Source organism: Siphateles boraxobius, unplaced genomic scaffold (assembly GCF_051911475.1).
Source record: "Siphateles boraxobius isolate OS27281-9 unplaced genomic scaffold, OSU_SipBor_1 20, whole genome shotgun sequence".
In the NCBI taxonomy this organism is placed as follows: Eukaryota; Metazoa; Chordata; class Actinopteri; order Cypriniformes; family Leuciscidae; genus Siphateles; species Siphateles boraxobius.
In genome coordinates, this window is record NW_027508811.1 from 3,981,039 (window position 1) to 3,999,867 (window position 18,829).

The following is an 18,829-nucleotide window of genomic DNA, read 5'->3' on the forward strand; positions in this document are numbered from 1 at the left end:
TGTCGCAACTCGCCCGCCACCTCCTCTTATGGAGTCAGAAGCATCTGAGGTCGCTTCGAGCCATTTTCATTCCCGGAGTCCTGAACTGTGCAGCCGACGAGCTCTCACAGCTTCAGCCCCTCCCTGGAGAATGGCGACTCCATCCCCAGTCGGTTCAGCTGATTTGGGTCCAGTTCGGGGACGCACAGATAGATCTGTTTGCCTCTCACGACTCCACCCGTTGCGACCTGTATTATTCCCTGACCGAGGGCACGCTCGGCACAGATGCACTGGCGCACAGCTGGCCGCGGGGCCGCAAATATGCGTTCCCCCAGTGAGCCTTCTTGCGCAGGTTTTGCGCAAAGTCAAGGAGGTCGAGGAGCAGGTCCTTCTGGATGCGCCCTACTGGCCCACCCGGACCTGGTTCTCCGAACTCATACTCCTCGCGACAGCACCTCCTTGTCCCATTCCTCTGAGGAAGGACCTTCTTTCTCAGGGACGGGGCACCCTGTGGCACCCTCGTCCCGATCTTTTGAGCCTCCACGTGTGGCTCCTGGGCGGGACCAGGCAGGTTTGAGTACCCTACCACCTGCGGTGGTGGCTACCTTCACTTCCGCTAGAGCGTCGTCCACGAGACACGTCTACGCGTTGAAGTGGAACCTCTTCGTCAACTGGTGCTCTTCTCGCCGAGAAGACCCCAGGAGATGCTCGGACAGTGTTGTGCTTTCCTTCCTGCAAAATGGGCTGGAGCGAAGGCTGTCTCCCTCCACCCTGAAGGTGTATGTTGCCGCTATCGCCGCATATCACGAAGCAGTTGAAGGTAACTCTCTCGGGAAGCACGACCTGATCGTCAGGTTCCTGAGAGGATCGGGGAGACTGAATCCTCCTCGCCCTCCTCTCGTTCCCTCTTGGGACCTCTCAGTGGTGTTAAATGCCTTGCAGAGGGCTCCCTTTGAGCCTCTGCAATCAGTTGAGCTTAAGTTCCTTTCTATGAAGACAGCGCTCCTGGTTGCATTGGCCTCCATCAAGAGGGTAGGGGACCTGCACGCATTTTCCGTTGACGAAGCGTGCCTGGAATTCGGGCCCGGTTTACTCTCACGTGATCCTGAGACCCCGGCCTGGATATGTGCCCAAGGTTACCACCACTCCCTTCCGGGACCAGGTGGTGAACCTGCAAGCGCTGCCCCTGGAGGAGGCAGACCCAGCCTTGGCACTGCTCTGTCCAGTACGCGCTCTATGTGCTTACGTAGACAGGACGCAGTGTTTCAGGACCTCAGACCAGCTCTTTGTCTGTTTTGGTGGGAGACTGAAGGGAAAGGCTCTCTCAAAGCAGAAGCTGTCCCACTGGATAGTGGACGCCATTGCTTTGACTTACCAACAGCAAGGCCGACCGTGCCCCCTTGGTGTGACAGCCCACTCCACCCAGACTGTGGCTTCCTCTTGGGCTCTAGCGCATGGCGCCTCGCTGGCAGACGTCTGTAGAGCTGCAGGCTGGGCGACACCCAACACATTCGCCAGATTTTATAATCTCCGAGTGGAGCCTGTGTCCTCTCGTGTACTCGCTCCAGTCAGCTAGTACCGGACCCGCTCAGGTGTCTTCGCTTGCTCGCCATTCCACTCCACGGACTGGATACGTGCGATAATTCCTCAGGTGAGCCTCCTCTCTGAAGCCCTGAGTTCCTCCAGCACTGTTGGCGCTGGCGCCAGTGTCTATTGCCTGTGCGTAGGCTAGGTGCCTCGGTGTGCATGGTTCCTCCCCTGAGTAACCCCCAGATGTGTATTCCACTGTAAGCCTCTTTGAGCATGTGTCTTTCCCTCGGGAAGCCACTTTGCCTTTCCTGGAGTTGAAAGTTGTCACCCCACGGGCTGGTCACTCCAGCGTTCCTCCATATGTAGCCCTCCGGCCATATGTGTATTCTTAAGTCCTCTCTACGGGTAGGCATGCTGCGGCATATTTCCTCAGAGATATGCTTCCCAGTGTACCTTGGTATTCCATGTTAAGTAGGACTCCTTCGTCTGTGCCAGTATCACGACAGGGGGATCAGACTTTCGCAGGGCACTGGAAGACAGCTGTGAAGGTGGCGTGATTTCACAGGGACCCCCATTCGTCGTCATCCGACGTAACTCGGAGTGATTACGAAAGAGAACGTCTCGGTTACGTATGTCTCCCTGCCTCTTCAGCTGTACCGCTGGGTAGACGCCTGAGTTCAGTCTCGGCTCCTCAGTGAAGACATGATCTGCCTTTGCCGGCGTCTCTCCTTTTATGCCCACGCGGTGGGGCGGAGATACGCTATGCAAATTCCGCAGACCCATGGCATTTCATCGCCATTGGCCGGTTTTGTAATACTCGAAGTCGATAGGTTTTCTAAGCGAAACCCCCATTCGTAGTCATCCGACGTAAAGTCTCCGTTCCCTACTCAGGGAACGAGGGTTACATACGTAACCGAGACGACTTTCAGACTCCCAAGTTAGCCCTAGAGATAAATACTGTAGATAAAGAAATATAATAAAAAAACTGAAAACTGGAGCGAGATCAAATCTCGGGAGAGGAAAGCAAACAGTAGTAGTCTGTCGAGATCACTGTGTATTTGAATGCTGTCTTGTCTCTGAATGCAACATTAGACGCCAAAGGCTGGGTCTGGGTTTAAAAGGATGAAGGGGGATGACGGGCAGCACAAAGGAAGTAGCCATATCATCATGTTTTTTTTTTAAGAATGACCTTTACCATGAATACATCTCTCTTTTTTCACATTGGGAGATCTGGTTTTGAGCCAGTAGTGAAACGTATGATTTAGTGAAAGTGAGTCATCTTCAACTGAATGGGTATATGGCCCTTTAATTCCAGTGAGAACAAGCTTAGGGCGTTACTGACTCTATATATTAATATAGCCATGTTATGATATTAAATGTTTAAAACCACATATGTGTGCTGTTTGGGTTTCCATATACTTTTGACCATGCTATATTTGATGGGTTTAGAGAAAGCAAGAATTGAGTCATATTCAAATTCAAATCTATTATTAATCTCCTGCCCAGCTCTTCAGTTCTCTCTTGCTTCAACACTGTGGTGCTCTGATAAACTATCGATGGGGTTGAAAAATAGTGGAGAACTTAGATGTTGAAGGGAATGGGATTAAAATTGGTGCTGATAGCTTGTATTCTAGATGTAGGAATTCTGTTGCTCAGTTTGGGAGGTCTGAACATCACTGACTGCCATTGTTTGCTGCCATTGGCATTCCTCACATAGCAAATAGGCCAAACCAAAATGGCTCCTTCTCATAAATGAAGCACTTGAGGACACTTGGCTATGATGGATTAAATAATTAAAACTTTTGGACTTTTTCTTCTACTCTCTGATCTTGGTTGATTTGTTTGGGCATTTATCAAACACATTGGCTCGGATAAGTTCTGAACACGGATAGTTTTGGTCAGCTTTCAAATAATTCTCTTGCTTGATGGTTTTGGATATTAATAATTCATATTATAATTATTTTAACATTTGTTGGCCAATATTTATATTATTATACCATTTTACACTAGTTAAGATGAACATTTTGTGCAATGTTTTTCAGTCTTTGTTCGTGGCTGAAACGTTATTTTTGTCACTGAACAGAGCAACATCTTCCTTATGGTGCGTTCACACCGGGACGCGAATAGCGCGTCAGGCGCGAGTGATTTCAATGTTAAGTCAATGCAAAGACGTGTTACGCGCGTAAAAAATTCCTGCGGCGCGAATGAGGCGTAGAGCGCGGCGCGGTAGACGCGAATTCGCGTCATTCGCGCGTCAAGTTCGCGCGAATGGCGCGAATTAAGCGGCTGGCGCGTTAAGCGCGTTACGCGCGAATGATTTAGTTAGTGCTATTTGTGCATTCACGCGTTTGACGCGAATTCGCGTCTGCCGCCCGAGTTGAAAAATCTGAACTTCTGCGTCAATTCGCGCCGCGTTAACCAATCCGGAGCCTAGCTGCATGCTGCTGTCATGTGGTGAAGTATCTGGAGGCTTCAATAAATTATTTTGTAATATGACTGGTTCTAATGCACAACAGAGCAAATATTTTATCACATAAAACTTGATTTCAATATATGAGACATATTCATTTTGTATTGAATGCTATTTATTCCATATCTAGATATATGAAATATTATTAATGTAAAGACAACCAACATACTGCATAAGTTCGTGTCTGGACAGTGTTGTTCGAGAGAGAGAGAAAAATCACAGGACAGATTAATCACTTTTGGAGGCTGGCTCCATTTATCATCAAAACAAAAATAAATGACAGATTAGGTGGATGAGGGCGAGGGTGCTCCTCGCTCCGATGCGGGACAACAGGTCATCAAGCTGGGCGCGGGACAGGCGGAAGTACCGCAGAAAGCCGCCGTCATCCAGGCGCAGCTCCTGGAGCGAGCCAATGGTGAAACTCGCCACACTGGGTTCGCCTTCGAAGGGTCTGATGGACACAAATACGGCGACGATTACCCCTACGCCGCCGTTCTGCTCTCCAGAGCAAATACAGAGGGGTGACTTTCCGATGAATGCTCGATCAACATAAAAAAGATGGCCGCCAACGGGTTTCGATTCTGACGCGCGTGACGCGCGTAAATTTCGCTTCAAACTTTTGTTTTTACGCGCGTCAGTTTCTCTCTTGACATGCGAATTAACACAAAGTGGTCAAGCGTCAAACTAGACGCGGTAGACGCGAATTTGACGCGCTATTCGCGTACGGTGTGAACGCACAGTAAGGTCACCAAACAACATGCTGTAGCTTTAAATTAGACACTTACGGAGCTCCTAAAGGGACATGGTGATGGAAAAAGACAGAAGCCTGATCGAGACGGTTCGCAGCACATCGCCTGAAGCAACTATCATCATGAATTGAAAATGCGCATGCGCGTGCGATCTGTGTTTGTGTTTGGAGCTCCGTCGAATTGATTCATTAATCGCTGATTTTCTTCTTTACCACTCATTTATAAACAAGCACTTTCTATTTTTATATCATGTGAACTTATCCTCGACACTATTCCTTATAAAAAACAATCGGATTGCTTTGATATCGCTACTTAGATCCAACTTTCCGAATCTCGGCTACTAGCCTTTAGCCCGCTAGCATTTCACGCGTGGCCTCGCGCCTATCGACCCTCTCATTTTACACCCGTTTGACTGAAAGGATACGTGTTATATCCATCATTTCAGTCCTAAATTAGTAGTGATATTGGTAGTATCACTACTAATTTACTGTTCATCTGTTATAATGGCGAACATATCGGATGTGTGTCTAACGTTACCTCTGAGTGCAGGTGAGGACACATTCGAGCTGGTTTCGGTACGATTGGAGCTGGAGTCGGTGGAGAAACAGATCCGCGTTCTGCTGGTGAAGCAAGCCGAGCTGCGAGATCGGCGATCAACGCTCGAAACATCACGCGCCGATGCTCACAAGTCAGTGGTTAGTAACTTTTTGACTCCGACTTCGTCTACTCCGTGCGTTTCTCTGCCCAGGAGGACGCGATCATCTCTGCCTTCATTCACTCCGGCACCGAGGCAACACCACGGACCCTGGGTGATCCCACAGCGGAAGACACGAGCCAGGACCAGACCAAGGACTTCCCCCCCCCTCCCGGTCTTCGAGATCTCCACCCGGAACCGCTTCTCCCCTCTTCGCGAGCCGGAACGTGACGCCGCCGTGATCATCGGCACTTCCATGGTCCGTCATGTCCGTGCTACCTCAGGTAAGCGTAAGGTGCGCACTCACTGTTTTCCTGGTGCTCGTGTTCTTGATGTCGCCGCACAGATTCCCGAGATCCTGAACGGTGACGAGCGCGTCGGAGCTGTGGTCCTACACGCCGGGACGAACGACATCAGGCTGCGGCAGACGGAGGTTCTGAAGAAGGACTACAGAAGCCTGATCGAGACGGTTCGCAGCACATCGCCTGAAGCAACTATCATCGTGTCTGGACCGCTTCCCACGTACCGACTAGGACAAGAAAGGTTCAGTAGATTATTTGCTCTAAATGAATGGTTAATGTCATGGTGTAATGAACAGAAACTGCTCTTTGTAAATAATTGGAATCTGTTCTGGGAGCGACCTAGGCTCTACCGTGCTGATGGCCTGCACCCCAGCAGAATCGGAGCGGCTGTTCTGTCCGACAACATCTCCAAGACGTTACACACCATATGACTAGTAAGTCAAAGTCCAAATCACAGTCTTTGCTGTCCCAACTTAATTGATATAAGTAGTGTAGAACATTATATAGAAACTGTGTCTATTCCTCGCTTAGTGAGGCCAAACAATAAATCTAGTGTAGGATCTAGCAAAAATCTTATTGTAATTAAACCAGAAAATCTAAATATCAGTGAACAAAAACAATTTCTAAAGCTAGGTCTTCTAAACATTAGATCGCTCACACCTAAGGCGGTTATTGTAAATGAAATGGTCACAGATAATAGTTTCGATGTACTTTGCCTTACTGAAACCTGGCTTAAACCAAATGATTATTTCGGTCTAAATGAGTCCACTCCACCAGGATACTGTTATAAGCATGAGCCCCGTCTGATCGGTCGTGGCGGCGGGGTTGCAACAATCTATAGAGATATTCTTAATGTTACTCAGAAAACAGGTCACAGGTTTAATTCGTTTGAAGTACTTGTGCTAAATGTTACGCTCTTAGATGCAAGAAACAAATCCATATTATCTCTAGCCTTGGCTACCCTATATAGACCTCCAGGGCCCTATGCTGATTTCCTAAAAGAGTTTGCATACTTTCTCTCAGATCTATTGGTCAATGTCGATAAAGCAATAATTGTTGGAGACTTTAACATACACGTAGATAATACAAATGATGCGTTAGGGACTGCGTTTACAGATTTATTAAACTCCTTTGGGGTCACGCAAAACGTCAGCGGTCCCACTCATCGTCTAAATCATACACTAGATTTAATTATATCATATGGAACCAATCCAACTGATATAAATATTATACCGCAAAGTGATGATCTCACTGATCATTACATGGTAACTTGTATAATACGTACTGCTGAAATTTGTCACGTTGCGCAACGTTATCGACCAGGCAGAACAATCCTTCCAACCACTATAGATAGATTCTCAAATAGCTTACCTGATCTATCTCAGCTGCGCAGTGCACCCAAACAAACAGATGAACTAGAGGAAATGACTAGCAGTTTGAGCACCATGTTCTCTAGTACACTAGATATTGTTGCACCAATTAGATTAAAAAAGGTAAGAGAGAAAACTAAAGCACCATGGTACAACAGTGCTACGCATGCAATCAAGAGAGAAACTCGTAACTTAGAGCGTAAATGGAAACAAACTAATTTAGAGGTCTTTAGAATCGCGTGGAAAGACAGTATGTCACGTTATAAAAAGGCTCTAAAAGCAGCAAGGGCTGAGCATCTCCGCAAACTAATAGAAAATAACCAAAATAATCCAAGGTTTTTATTCAACACCGTGGCTAGACTAACAAATAAACAAACATCACCAGAGCAAAATATTCCATTACAATATAATAGTAATGATTTTATGAATTACTTCAATGAGAAAATAGAAAGCATCCGAAACACAATTGTAAATATACAATCCTCTATGATGTCTTATGATTCAGCCTCAATTATGGCCCCTCTAGAACAACTACACCGATTTACAACTATAGGACAGGAAGAGCTAAATAAACTTATCATTGCATCGAAACCAACAACATGTTTATTAGATCCAATACCCACTAAACTACTGAAAGAAGTGTTACCTGTAGTCGAAGAGCCTCTTCTTAATATTATTAACTCGTCTTTATTTTTAGGTCATGTTCCAAAAATATTCAAGCTGGCAGTAATAAAACCTCTCATTAAGAAACCGCAATTAGATCCAAATAACTTAGCAAATTACAGACCCATCTCAAATCTTCCATTTATGTCTAAAATACTAGAAAAAATTGTGTCCGCTCAATTGTGCTCTTTCTTACAAGAAAATGATATCTATGAAAAATTCCAGTCGGGATTCAGACCGCATCATAGCACAGAAACTGCGCTAGTTAAAATTACAAATGATTTACTTTTAGCTTCTGACCAAGGCTGTATCTCAATACTAGTTCTACTCGATCTAAGCGCTGCGTTCGACACTATCGATCATAAAATACTCCTGGATCGACTACAAAACTACACTGGTGTTCAGGGACAGGCATTAAGCTGGTTTAGATCTTACTTATCAGACCGTTACCATTTTGTCTGTCTAAATGGGGAAAAATCAAAGATAACGTCAGTAGACTATGGAGTGCCGCAAGGATCGGTGTTAGGCCCTCTGCTATTCTCAATATATATGCTGCCACTTGGTAATATTATAAGAAAACATGGAATTAATTTCCACTGTTATGCTGATGACACTCAATTATATATCTCATCACGACCAGATGAAAACACTAACTTATCTAAATTGACAGAGTGTCTAAATGATATAAAATGCTGGATGACGTGTAATTTCCTGCTATTAAATTCAGATAAAACGGAGGTACTACTTATTGGTCCAAAAAACTACCCACAAAATCCCTTACAATACAACTTTAATTTAGAAGGATGTCCTGTTACTTTGTCCACTACAGTAAAAGACCTGGGTGTTATACTAGACCGCAACTTGACTTTCGAAAATCATATTTCATATATTACAAGAACAGCCTTTTTCCACCTTAGAAACATTGCTAAGCTACGCAACATGCTATCTGTTTCTGATGCAGAAAAGTTAGTTCATACTTTCATGACCTCGAGACTAGATTACTGTAATGCTTTATTAGCTGGCTGTCCTACATCCTCAATTAACAAGCTACAGTTAGTGCAAAATGCAGCTGCTAGAGTTCTTACTAGATCAAGAAAATATGATCATATAACACCTATTTTATCATCTCTACACTGGTTACCTATTAAGTTACGTATCAATTACAAAGTATTCCTACTGACCTATAAAGCCCTAAATGGTTTAGCTCCTGTGTATTTAACAGACCTTCTATCGCCATACAATCCATCGCGCTCTTTAAGATCACTAAATTCGAGGCTTCTGGTCATTCCTAGGATATCTAAGTCCACTAAAGGAGGGAGGGCGTTCTCGCATTTAGCTCCTAAACTCTGGAATAGCCTTCCTGATATTGTACGAGCCTCAGACTCGCTGTCCCAGTTTAAAACTAGATTAAAGACGCATCTCTTTAACCAAGCATTCACTTAATGCTTAACCTTTGATACTGCTGAATCGGTTCGAATGCATTAACATTATGAACATCAGCTATGCTAATTATTTCCCATCTGCCTTTCTGCTGTTATCTCGGGACGCTAGTCCCGAGGTAAATAGCGTTCGTCAGCTCCAGTTTGTATCCAGCCTCTCACGGAGACTTCAGATGCCCCAACGCCTGTGAAGAGACGACTCGACGCCTGTGAAGAGACGACTCAAAGCCGGCGATATGTTATGCCATAAATTAATACTTGATTAACTAACTGTATTTTTCTATGTACATTTCCGAAATGCAATTTCTGTAAAGCTGCTTTGAGACAATGTGTATTGTGAAAAGCGCTATACAAATAAATTTGAATTGAATTGAATTGAATTGAAAAAAATGCGAAATGGGAGGAAAATATATATTTCAATGCTTTTAATTTCTCACGCAAAAGTTTTGTGTTCCCCCGAGAAAATTTGCGTTCATTCACAAAACCTTTGCGCGTTCCCTCAAGAAAATTTGCGTTTGCTCGCAAATAACTAAATTTCTTTCTCCGCCAGCGTTCTTTTTTTTTTTTTTTTTTTTAAGTTGTCAGCCTCCACCAGCCTTTTTGATAATTTTCACACAAAAAAAAAAAAACCATGGCCGCCGGAGTATTTTTTTGTATCTGAACATGCAATATATCAAAAGAAAGAACAGAGCCTCGGCTTAAAAAAAACAACAACATTTTATTCTAGCTTCATGCATTCTTTTTTTTTTATCAATACTTGAATGGTAAGTTTCATAAAAAAGCAAAAAATTTATCAAAGAAAAAGAGAAAATTGTGTTTTCTACAACATGTATTGGCAATGCTTTTATCACTTTTTGATCCGGATGGTCTCTGCTCTTTCAGAAGATACGTAATAGCGCCCCCTACCATATAACAGTTTAAACACGGAAAGCTGGAAAATTCCATCAATGGCGGGGAAGCATTATGTCATCAATGACAGAAAAATTCGGCCAATGGCGGGGAAAGGATTAAAAGTTTTGCGAGCGAATGTGATTTTCCTGGGGGGAACGCAAACTTTTTGCCAGCGAACGCAAAGTTTCTCGGGGGAAGGCAAAACATATAATAGAGAATGCAAAAGCATTGACATATATTTCCTCCCATTTCATAATTTTTTCCCTTCACCATGTCCCTTTAGGAGCTCTATAGACCATCGCTAAATATATCTGACAACAACAGCACATGTTTAGATTCAGCATACACTAGATAGTACATCCTACAACAGACACCACACATTCAGTGCTTGTCTTTGAGGTTGAAAGCCATTAGCCAAAGCCAACAAGGTCGGCTCTTGAAAAGAGAGATCCAAATGCAGTCAAACAATAATATTTGCAGACACTAAATACAGCCAGAAATGAAAGAGAAATGCCATAAAGACTGTATTGTGTTCATCCTGTCTTATGAAAGCTCTGCAGCCTGAGTGTTTAAATAATACATAAAATGTGCGATGAAGATTGAAAGGATCATGTTCGCAATTAAACTGCCATGTAACAATCTGAAGCGTGAAGAATTTGAGTTTTCCCTCTGTTAGGATCTCATTCACACTGTGTACTGAGTGTAATCGGATTTCAATTGGCTACATTAAAAACCATGTGAAAATGACATATTGAGGTGAAATCACTGGATTTGAAGATGGCGTAAATATAAATATAAAATGAATATTTAAAAAAAAAACTCTTTTTAAATTTATAATAATATTTATAATTGTATATTATTGTTAATAAAAATATTTCAGAAGATTTAAAGAACCAAAATCATGGAAGAGTCGATTGTTAAATATTGTTACACTGTATTTTTAAAGGGATATTTCACCCAAAAATGAAAATATTGTCATCATTTATTCATCCTCAATGAGTTTGATCTTAATGAATTCAGTCATAAAGGTTTTGTTTATTCAGGCAAAAATGATTTGATTTCAGATTATACTGAATTATACTGAAAAACAACGAGAACAAAAAAGAAAAATTCCACTGCACTTCATTGGCTCATCTATCTGTGTTCCTGTCAGAAACTGGAATATTTAAACAAAACAAAAACACTTTTCCCGGTAGTTTCAAAATGATTGTCACTTTATTTAAAGCAATCTTACAAGAGTGTATAACAACATCTGATCTATTTACCATATATGATGACATCTGCTTCTCAGACAACAATAACTCTTTCAGCCTTTGCCTGCTTTAGTCCTTCTATTTAATTCCTCTTTTTGTTTTTAAAAGTCCAGAACGCAAAGCTGGCCTGCGTTCTAACGCTGGAGTGATTTTAATTTTCCCCTTGGTTGACAAAGAGGATGACGTTTGCTCTTAAAATGTAAAATCAACTGTATTTCAATAACTCTCTCTCATCTGCTGACCCTGACCTGAGTGTTTACTGCTGTGAGGAATATAAGTAAATACAGGTGCTGGTCATATAATTAGAATATCATCAAAAAGTTTATTTATTTCAGTAATTCCATTAAAAAAGTGAAATTTGGATATTTCATTCATTCATTTATATTCATTCATTACACACAGACTGATATATTTCAAATGTTTATTTAATTTAATTGTGATTATTAAAACTGACAACTAATGAAAATCCCAAATTCAGTATCTCCGAAAATTAGAATATTACTTAAGACCAATACAACAAAAAGGATTTTTAGAAATGTTAGCCAACTGAAAATTATGAACATGAAAAGTATGAGCATGTACAGCCCTCAATACTTAGTTGGGGCTACTTTTGCCTGAATTACATCAGCAATGCGGCGTGGCATAGATTAATAAGTCTGTGGCACTGCTCAGGTGTTATGAGAGCCCAGGTTGCTCTGATAATGGCCTTCAGCTCTTCTGCATTGTTGGGTCTGGAGTATCGCATCTTCCTCTGCACAATACCCCATAGATTTTCTATAAGGTTAAGGTCAGGCGAAAATGAAATATGCATCTCCATAAAGTTGGTCAACAGCAGGAAGCATGAAGTGCTCTAAAACTTCCTGGTAGACAGCTGCGTTGACCTTGGACCTCAGAAAACTACTCGGTTACTCACGTAACCTCAGTTCCCTGAGTTAGGGAACGAGTATTGCGTAGCTATACGCAGTGGGGAAACTCCTTTTCCTCGATTTACTAGAGCCTTTATGTAAAGCGTATTTGCAGCTGCACAGCTACAACATGAGCGTCTGGCTCGCTCATAGGCTGCGCTGCGTAAACTGCACATCCAATGGCGCGGGCAACGACGGGTCTTAATCATACCGAAAACACCTTCGCCTGCAGGGAAGGCACTTCCAAATTATAGAAATTCATAAATGTGGACGGCGAGGACCAGCCGGCCGCCTCATAAATATCACTAATGTTAATGCCAGATGACCAAGCCCATGACGAGGCCATACCTCTGGTCGAATGGGCTTTGATGCCGATAGGGCAAATAGCATCCACTTTCCATCTAGACAGTCTTTGCTTAGTGACTGGATCCCCCTTGGATCTACCACCAAAGCAGACAAAAAGCTGTTCTGATTGTCTAAAAGACGCAGAACGCTCCAGATAGATTCTCAGCGCTCTGACAGGGCAGAGAAGATTAACCTCTCCATCCTCTGCAGAAGGAGGGAGGGCTAATAACGTCACCACCTGTGCTCTGAACGGTGTTGAGAGCACTTTAGGAATGTAACCATGTCTGGGCTTGAGGATGACCCTGGAGTCATCTGGACCAAACTCCAAACATGCAGGGCTCACAGAGAGCGCCTGCAGATCTCCCACTTGCTTGATAGATGCAAACGCCATAAGGAGAGCGGTCTTCAGCGAGAGAGGTTTTAGATCAACTGATTGGAGCGGTTCAAAAGGCGGACCTTTCAGAGCCCTCAGGACCATGGAGAGGTCCCAAGACGGCACAGACGGAGGTCTGGAGGGGTTCATTCTCCTAGCACCTTTAAGGAATCTCACGACCAGGTCGTTTCTTCCCAGGGACTGGCCAGCCACCAGAACATGATGTGCTGCTATGGCTGCCACATACACTTTGTGCGTGGACGGGGAGCAACCCGCATCCAGCAGCTCCTGTAAGAATGAGAGAACCACAGATATCTCACATGACTCCGGGTCAGCCTGATTTTTCGAGCACCAGCTGGAAAAACCCGACCATTTCGAAGCATAAAGGCGCCGAGTCGACGGGGCCCTGGCTTCAGATATGGTGCTTAAGACCTTCTCAGGAAGGTCCTTGGGTACCCGTTGAGGGGCCAAACATGGAGGGCCCATAAATCGGGTCTCGGTTGCCACAATGTCCCGTTCGCCTGTGTGAGGAGGTCCTTCCTCAGAGGAACAGGCCATGGGATTGTGTCCGATAACTGACCCAGTTCTGGGAACCACGGTCTGATTTTCCAGAGAGGGGCCACCAGAAGGACTGGGCACCCGCTCTCTCTGACCCGTTTGATGACTTGTGGAATCATTGAAACGGGGGGAAAGACATAAAGGGGACGGTTGGGCCAGACATGGGCCAGCGCGTCCCTGTCCTTCGAGAAGAACAGTTTGCAGTGGGTGTTGATTCTCGAGGCGAAAAGGTCTATTTCTGCCTCTCCAAACACCTTCCATATCAGACTGACCGTCTGTGGGTTCAGGGACCACTCGCCGAGGGGAGTGTTGCCCCATGAGAGCATATCCGCGCCCACATTCTGAACGCCTGGGATATGCGCTGCTCTCAGAGAGCTCAGGTTGGTTTGTGCCCATAATAGTAGGTCTCTCGCCATCGCATACAGGTTTTCTGACCTGATGCCCCCCTGCCGATTAATGTAGGCCACCACTGACATATTGTCTGTGCGGACTAAAACATGGTGACCTCTGAGGTTCGACAGAAATGCCTTCAGGGCCAACCCAACTGCTTTCATCTCCAGACAGTTGATATGTAAGCTCTGCTCCTTGCTCGACCAGAGGCCGGATGCAGGCATGCCCTCGTGCAGCGCTCCCCAACCCAGGTTGGACGCATCTGTAAGAACCACTTTCCTCCTGGAAATTGTTCCCATTGTCACCCCCTTGTGGTACCAGTTCTGAGCCCGCCAGGGAATCAGGGTTCTTAATCAACCGTGATTCACTATAACGCGCAAGTTGCCTGACTGCCATGCGTGTGTTGGCACATGGCGTTTCAGCCAATGCTGCAGCGGGCGCATGCGCAGTAATCCCGAGCGGAGTACTGGCGATGCTGCTGCCATGAGACCAAGCAGTTTCTGAAATTTCTTCAGTGGCGCGCGCTCGTGCGCTCTGAAAGTGCCCACAAGCGCTCGCACTGAGAGCGCGCGTTCTGGTGTGAGTCGCACTGTCATAGCTCTCGAGTCTAAAACTGTGCCCAGAAAGATCACGCTCTGGCTGGGGGTTAGTTTGCTTTTTGAAACATTGATTGTGAAACCCAGGCATTTTAGATGGCCGAGAATCAAATCCCTGTGAGCTAATAGCTCGATTCTCGACTGTGCAAGCACCAGCCAGTCGTCGAGATAATTTAACACGCGCACTCCCTGATGTCTCAGAGGAGAAAGCCCTGCATTCACACACTTCGTGAATGTGCGGGGTGCCAAAGATAGACCAAACGCCAGAACGGTGTATTGATAAGCCTGGCCCTCGAAGGCGAATCTCAAGAATGGCCTGTGACGAGGATTTATTTGAATGTGAAAGTAAGCATCTTTCAGATCCATTGTGACAAACCAATTCCCCGGGCGCACTTGCGCGAGGATATGTTTGATAGTTACCATTTTGAACGGCCGCTTCATGAGAGCTTTGTTCAAATGTCTCAGATCTAGAATGAGTCTGAGACCGCCGTCTTTTTTCGGAATCAGAAAATAGCGGCTTTAAAAACCCATATGTTTTAGCTCGGGGGAACTAACTCTATCGCCCCTTTTGCTAAAAGATTCTGTACTTCGGTGCGAAGCACGTGACCCACGTTGCTTCCCACCAAGGTCTCGAGAACCACCTGATATTTTGGGGGTCTGCGAGCGAATTGGAGCGAGTAACCTCGTTTTATAGTGTTTATGACCCAACTCGACACACCGGGGATAGCTTGCCAGGCTAGAACCCGTGTGGCTAGGGCTTGACACACAGATTGGGGCTGGTCGCCTAACGCAGGGGGACCTGATACCCTTATATTGTGATTTTTGCACACATTGAGTATTGGATTGACTATACCAGCATTTGCATGTGGGGGAGTCAGTGTTACAACAAGGGAGGGGCCGCCTAGTGAAGGGGGACCTGATACCCTTATATTGTGATTTGTGCACATATTGAGTATTGGACTGACTGTACAAGCATTTGCGTGTTGGGAAGTCAGTATTACAACCGGGGAGGGGCCCGTCTGATGAAGGGGGAGCGTGAACCCATGTGTTGTGATTGTGAAACATGCTCTTTTTGTGCTTTATTTGGGTCGCCGTGAAAACGGCGTTTGTTTGCAAGAACGCGCTTACTGTTGCGGGTAGGGGTGGGCGATATAGCCTCAAAATTCTATCACGATATTTCAAGAATATTTGCGATAATGATATTTATGACGATATAGACTTTTTTTGTTGTTGTTGAAAATTTTCTTAGTATGTTTATCTCGCCTAGATGTTTGCTCACTCATTGTGTTTTTACAATGTGGTAATTTTGTTGTTAAGAGTTCACACAACACAAGGAAGCTTGATTTCTATCTTTGAATTAAATGTTAAATGTGTGTAGGTCTAACACCAGTATTCAGAAATACTACAGAAACATAATAAAGTAATCAAATGTAAAATAACACATAGTCTTTTAGTTCTGTTTCCTGATTAAATTAAATACATAGGCTAATAATTCTCATTCATTACAATTAAAGCTATCTTTTGTTGTTTTGACGACAACATTAATGACAGACGCATAGCCTATGGCTGGTGTCACTTTTACAGCTAGTTCACGGATCCATTGCTGTTTTCATTATACTGTCTGTCACACTGTCACATGCGTTTTATACATAACCGACTGTGTTTATGAGTATACTTACCAAGACCGGAAGTTTTACACAAATTTGCGTTTTTCCCCCATTAAAGCGATATAATCCGCGAAAAATAACTTTAGTTTCTCGCGAGCTGTACTCTATGTACAGGTCCTTCTCAAAAAATTAGCATATTGTGATAAAGTTAATTATTTTCCATAATGTAATGATAAAAATTAAACTTTAATATATTTTAGATTCATTGCACACCAACTGAAATATTTCAGGTCTTTTATTGTTTTAATACTGATGATTTTGGCATACAGCTCATGAAAACCCAAAATTCCTGTCTCAAAAAATTAGCATATCATTGAAAGGTTCTCTAAATGAGCTATTAACCTAATCATTTGAATCAACTAATTAATTCTTCTAAACACCTGCAAAAGATTCCTGACGCTTTTAAAAACTCCCAGCCTGTTTCATTACTCAAAACCGCAATCATGGGTTAGACTGCCGACCTGACTGCTGTCCAGAAGGACATCGTTGACACCCTCAAGCAAGAGGGTAAGACACAGAAAGAAATTTCTGAACAAATAGGCTGTTCCCAGAGTGCTGTATCAAGGCACCTCAGTGGGAAGTCTGTGGGAAGGAAAAAGTGTGGCAAAAAAACGCTGCACAACGAGATGAGATGACCAGACCCTGAGGAAGATTATGGAGAAGGACCGATTCCAGACCTTGGGGGACCTGCGGAAGCAGTGGACTGAGTCTGGAGTAGAAACATCCAGAGCCACCGTGCACAGGCGTGTGCAGGAAATGGGCTACAGGTGCCGCATTCCCCAGGTCAAGCCACTTTTGAATCAGAAACAGCGGCAGAAGCGCCTGACCTGGGCTACAGAGAAGCAGCACTGGACTGTTGCTCAGTTTTGCATGTCATTCGGAAATCAAGGTGCCAGAGTCTGGAGGAAGACTGGGGAGAAGGAAATGCCAAAATGCCTGTAGTCCAGTGTCAAGTACCCACAGTCAGTGATGGTCTGGGGTGCCATGTCAGCTGCTGGTGTTGGTCCACTGTGTTTTATCAAGGGCAGGGTCAATGCAGCTAGCTATCAGGAGATTTTGGAGCACTTCATGCTTCCATCTGCTGAAAAGCTTTATGGAAATGAAGATTTCATTTTTCAGCACGACCTGGCACCTGCTCACAGTGCCAAAACCACTGGTAAATGGTTTACTGACCATGGTATTACTGTCCTCAATTGGCCTGCCAACTCTCCTGACCTGAACCCCATAGAGAATCTGTGGGATATTGAGAAGAGAAAGTTGAGACACGCAAGACCCAACACTCTGGATGAGCTTAAGGCCGCTATCGAAGCATCCTGGGCCTCCATAACACCTCAGCAGTGCCACAGGCTGATTGCCTCCATGCCACGCCGCATTGAAGCAGTCATTTCTGCAAAAGGATTCCCGACCAAGTATTGACTCTTGAGTGCATAACTGAACATAATTATTTGAAGGTTGACTTTTTTTTTTGTATTAAAAACACTTCTTTTATTGGTCGGATGAAATATGCTAATTTTTTTAGACAGGAATTTGGGGTTTTCATGAGCTGTATGCCAAAATCATCAGTATTAAAACAATAAAAGACCTGAAATATTTCAGTTTGTGTGCAATGAATCTAAAATATATGAAAGTTTAATTTGTATCATTACATTATGGAAAATAATGAACTTTATCACAATATGCTAATTTTTTGAGAAGGACCTGTATGTACGCAGTGCAGCTCTCTCAGAGAGTGCGCGAGTAGCTTACTGGATAGTTTTAAAACCGCTTGAATGTTTAAACTGATAAGAATTAAGAAGACTTGAAAATTATAAACTTTAGTTATGATGCACTGATGGCCCGATTGTGCAAGAGGGGCTGTGGGAAGTTTTCTTGGCTTCTTCGAGGGTGGTCCGGCGAGTGCGGGACCTGTGCCCTCTCTCTTTCCCCTGCATGCTAGGACGACTTCGGCGGCGCTGAGTGGGGCGCGGCGCTTGGTCTCGGGCCTTGGCGTTGGGGAAATGGGAAGCGCTTGTTTGCTCTGGGCTGGCGCTGGGCATCAGCCGCAGGGCGGGGCTGAGAGGCCTGTTTCGCTGGCTTTGTCGGCCGAGGCGTTGACGGGGCTCGCTTGTGAGCACTCGACGCCGAGCTAGAGCGCTTAGGCAAGAAGTGACGCATGGCCTGGGACGCTTTCTGTGCCTCGGTGTATCTCTCCGAGAACCACTTCACTCCCGGGCCGAAGAGGTCGGTGCTGGATACTGGGGCGTCGAGGAACCTTGTTCTCTCCGCGTCCTTAATGTCAGTGTGGGTAAGCCAGAGGTGGCGCTCCAGCACGAACAAACTCGCCATATTCCTCCCGATAGCCTGCGCTGTGGCCTTGGTAGCTCTCAAGGCCAAGTCCGTGGCGCTTCGAAGGTCCCGAAAGGCCTCAGGGTCCGGGCCAGCCTCGTCCATAGACCGGAGGAGTTTGGCCTGGTAAACCTGCAGCACGGACATCGTGTGCAGGGCCGATGCAGCCTGACCGGAGGCGGAATACGCGCGTCCAGCAGGGCTGAAGTGCTACGGCACGGCTTGTTAGGATGAACAGCTTTAGTTCGCCAGCTAGCAGCTGTGTCGGGCAGACATGAGCGGCCAACGCCTCTTCGAGGGGCGGCAACAACTCATAGCCTTTTTCCGCTG

The 18,829-nt window shown here is 44.9% G+C and overlaps 2 protein-coding genes across 2 annotated transcripts in view; both read left to right on the plus strand.

Moving 5' to 3' along the window:
* The window catches only part of crtac1b (cartilage acidic protein 1b), a 112,097-nt gene that overhangs the window by 57,833 nt on the left and 35,435 nt on the right, over positions 1-18,829 (plus strand). The gene's annotated exons all lie outside the window — the stretch shown is intronic.
* On the plus strand, positions 4,872-9,572 carry LOC143744668 (uncharacterized). Its single transcript, XM_077236333.1, has 2 exons — positions 4,872-6,158; positions 9,309-9,572. Exon 1 carries the CDS (start codon positions 5,232-5,234, stop codon positions 6,153-6,155), a length of 924 nt encoding a protein of 307 aa, XP_077092448.1. The 5' UTR covers positions 4,872-5,231; the 3' UTR covers positions 6,156-6,158; positions 9,309-9,572.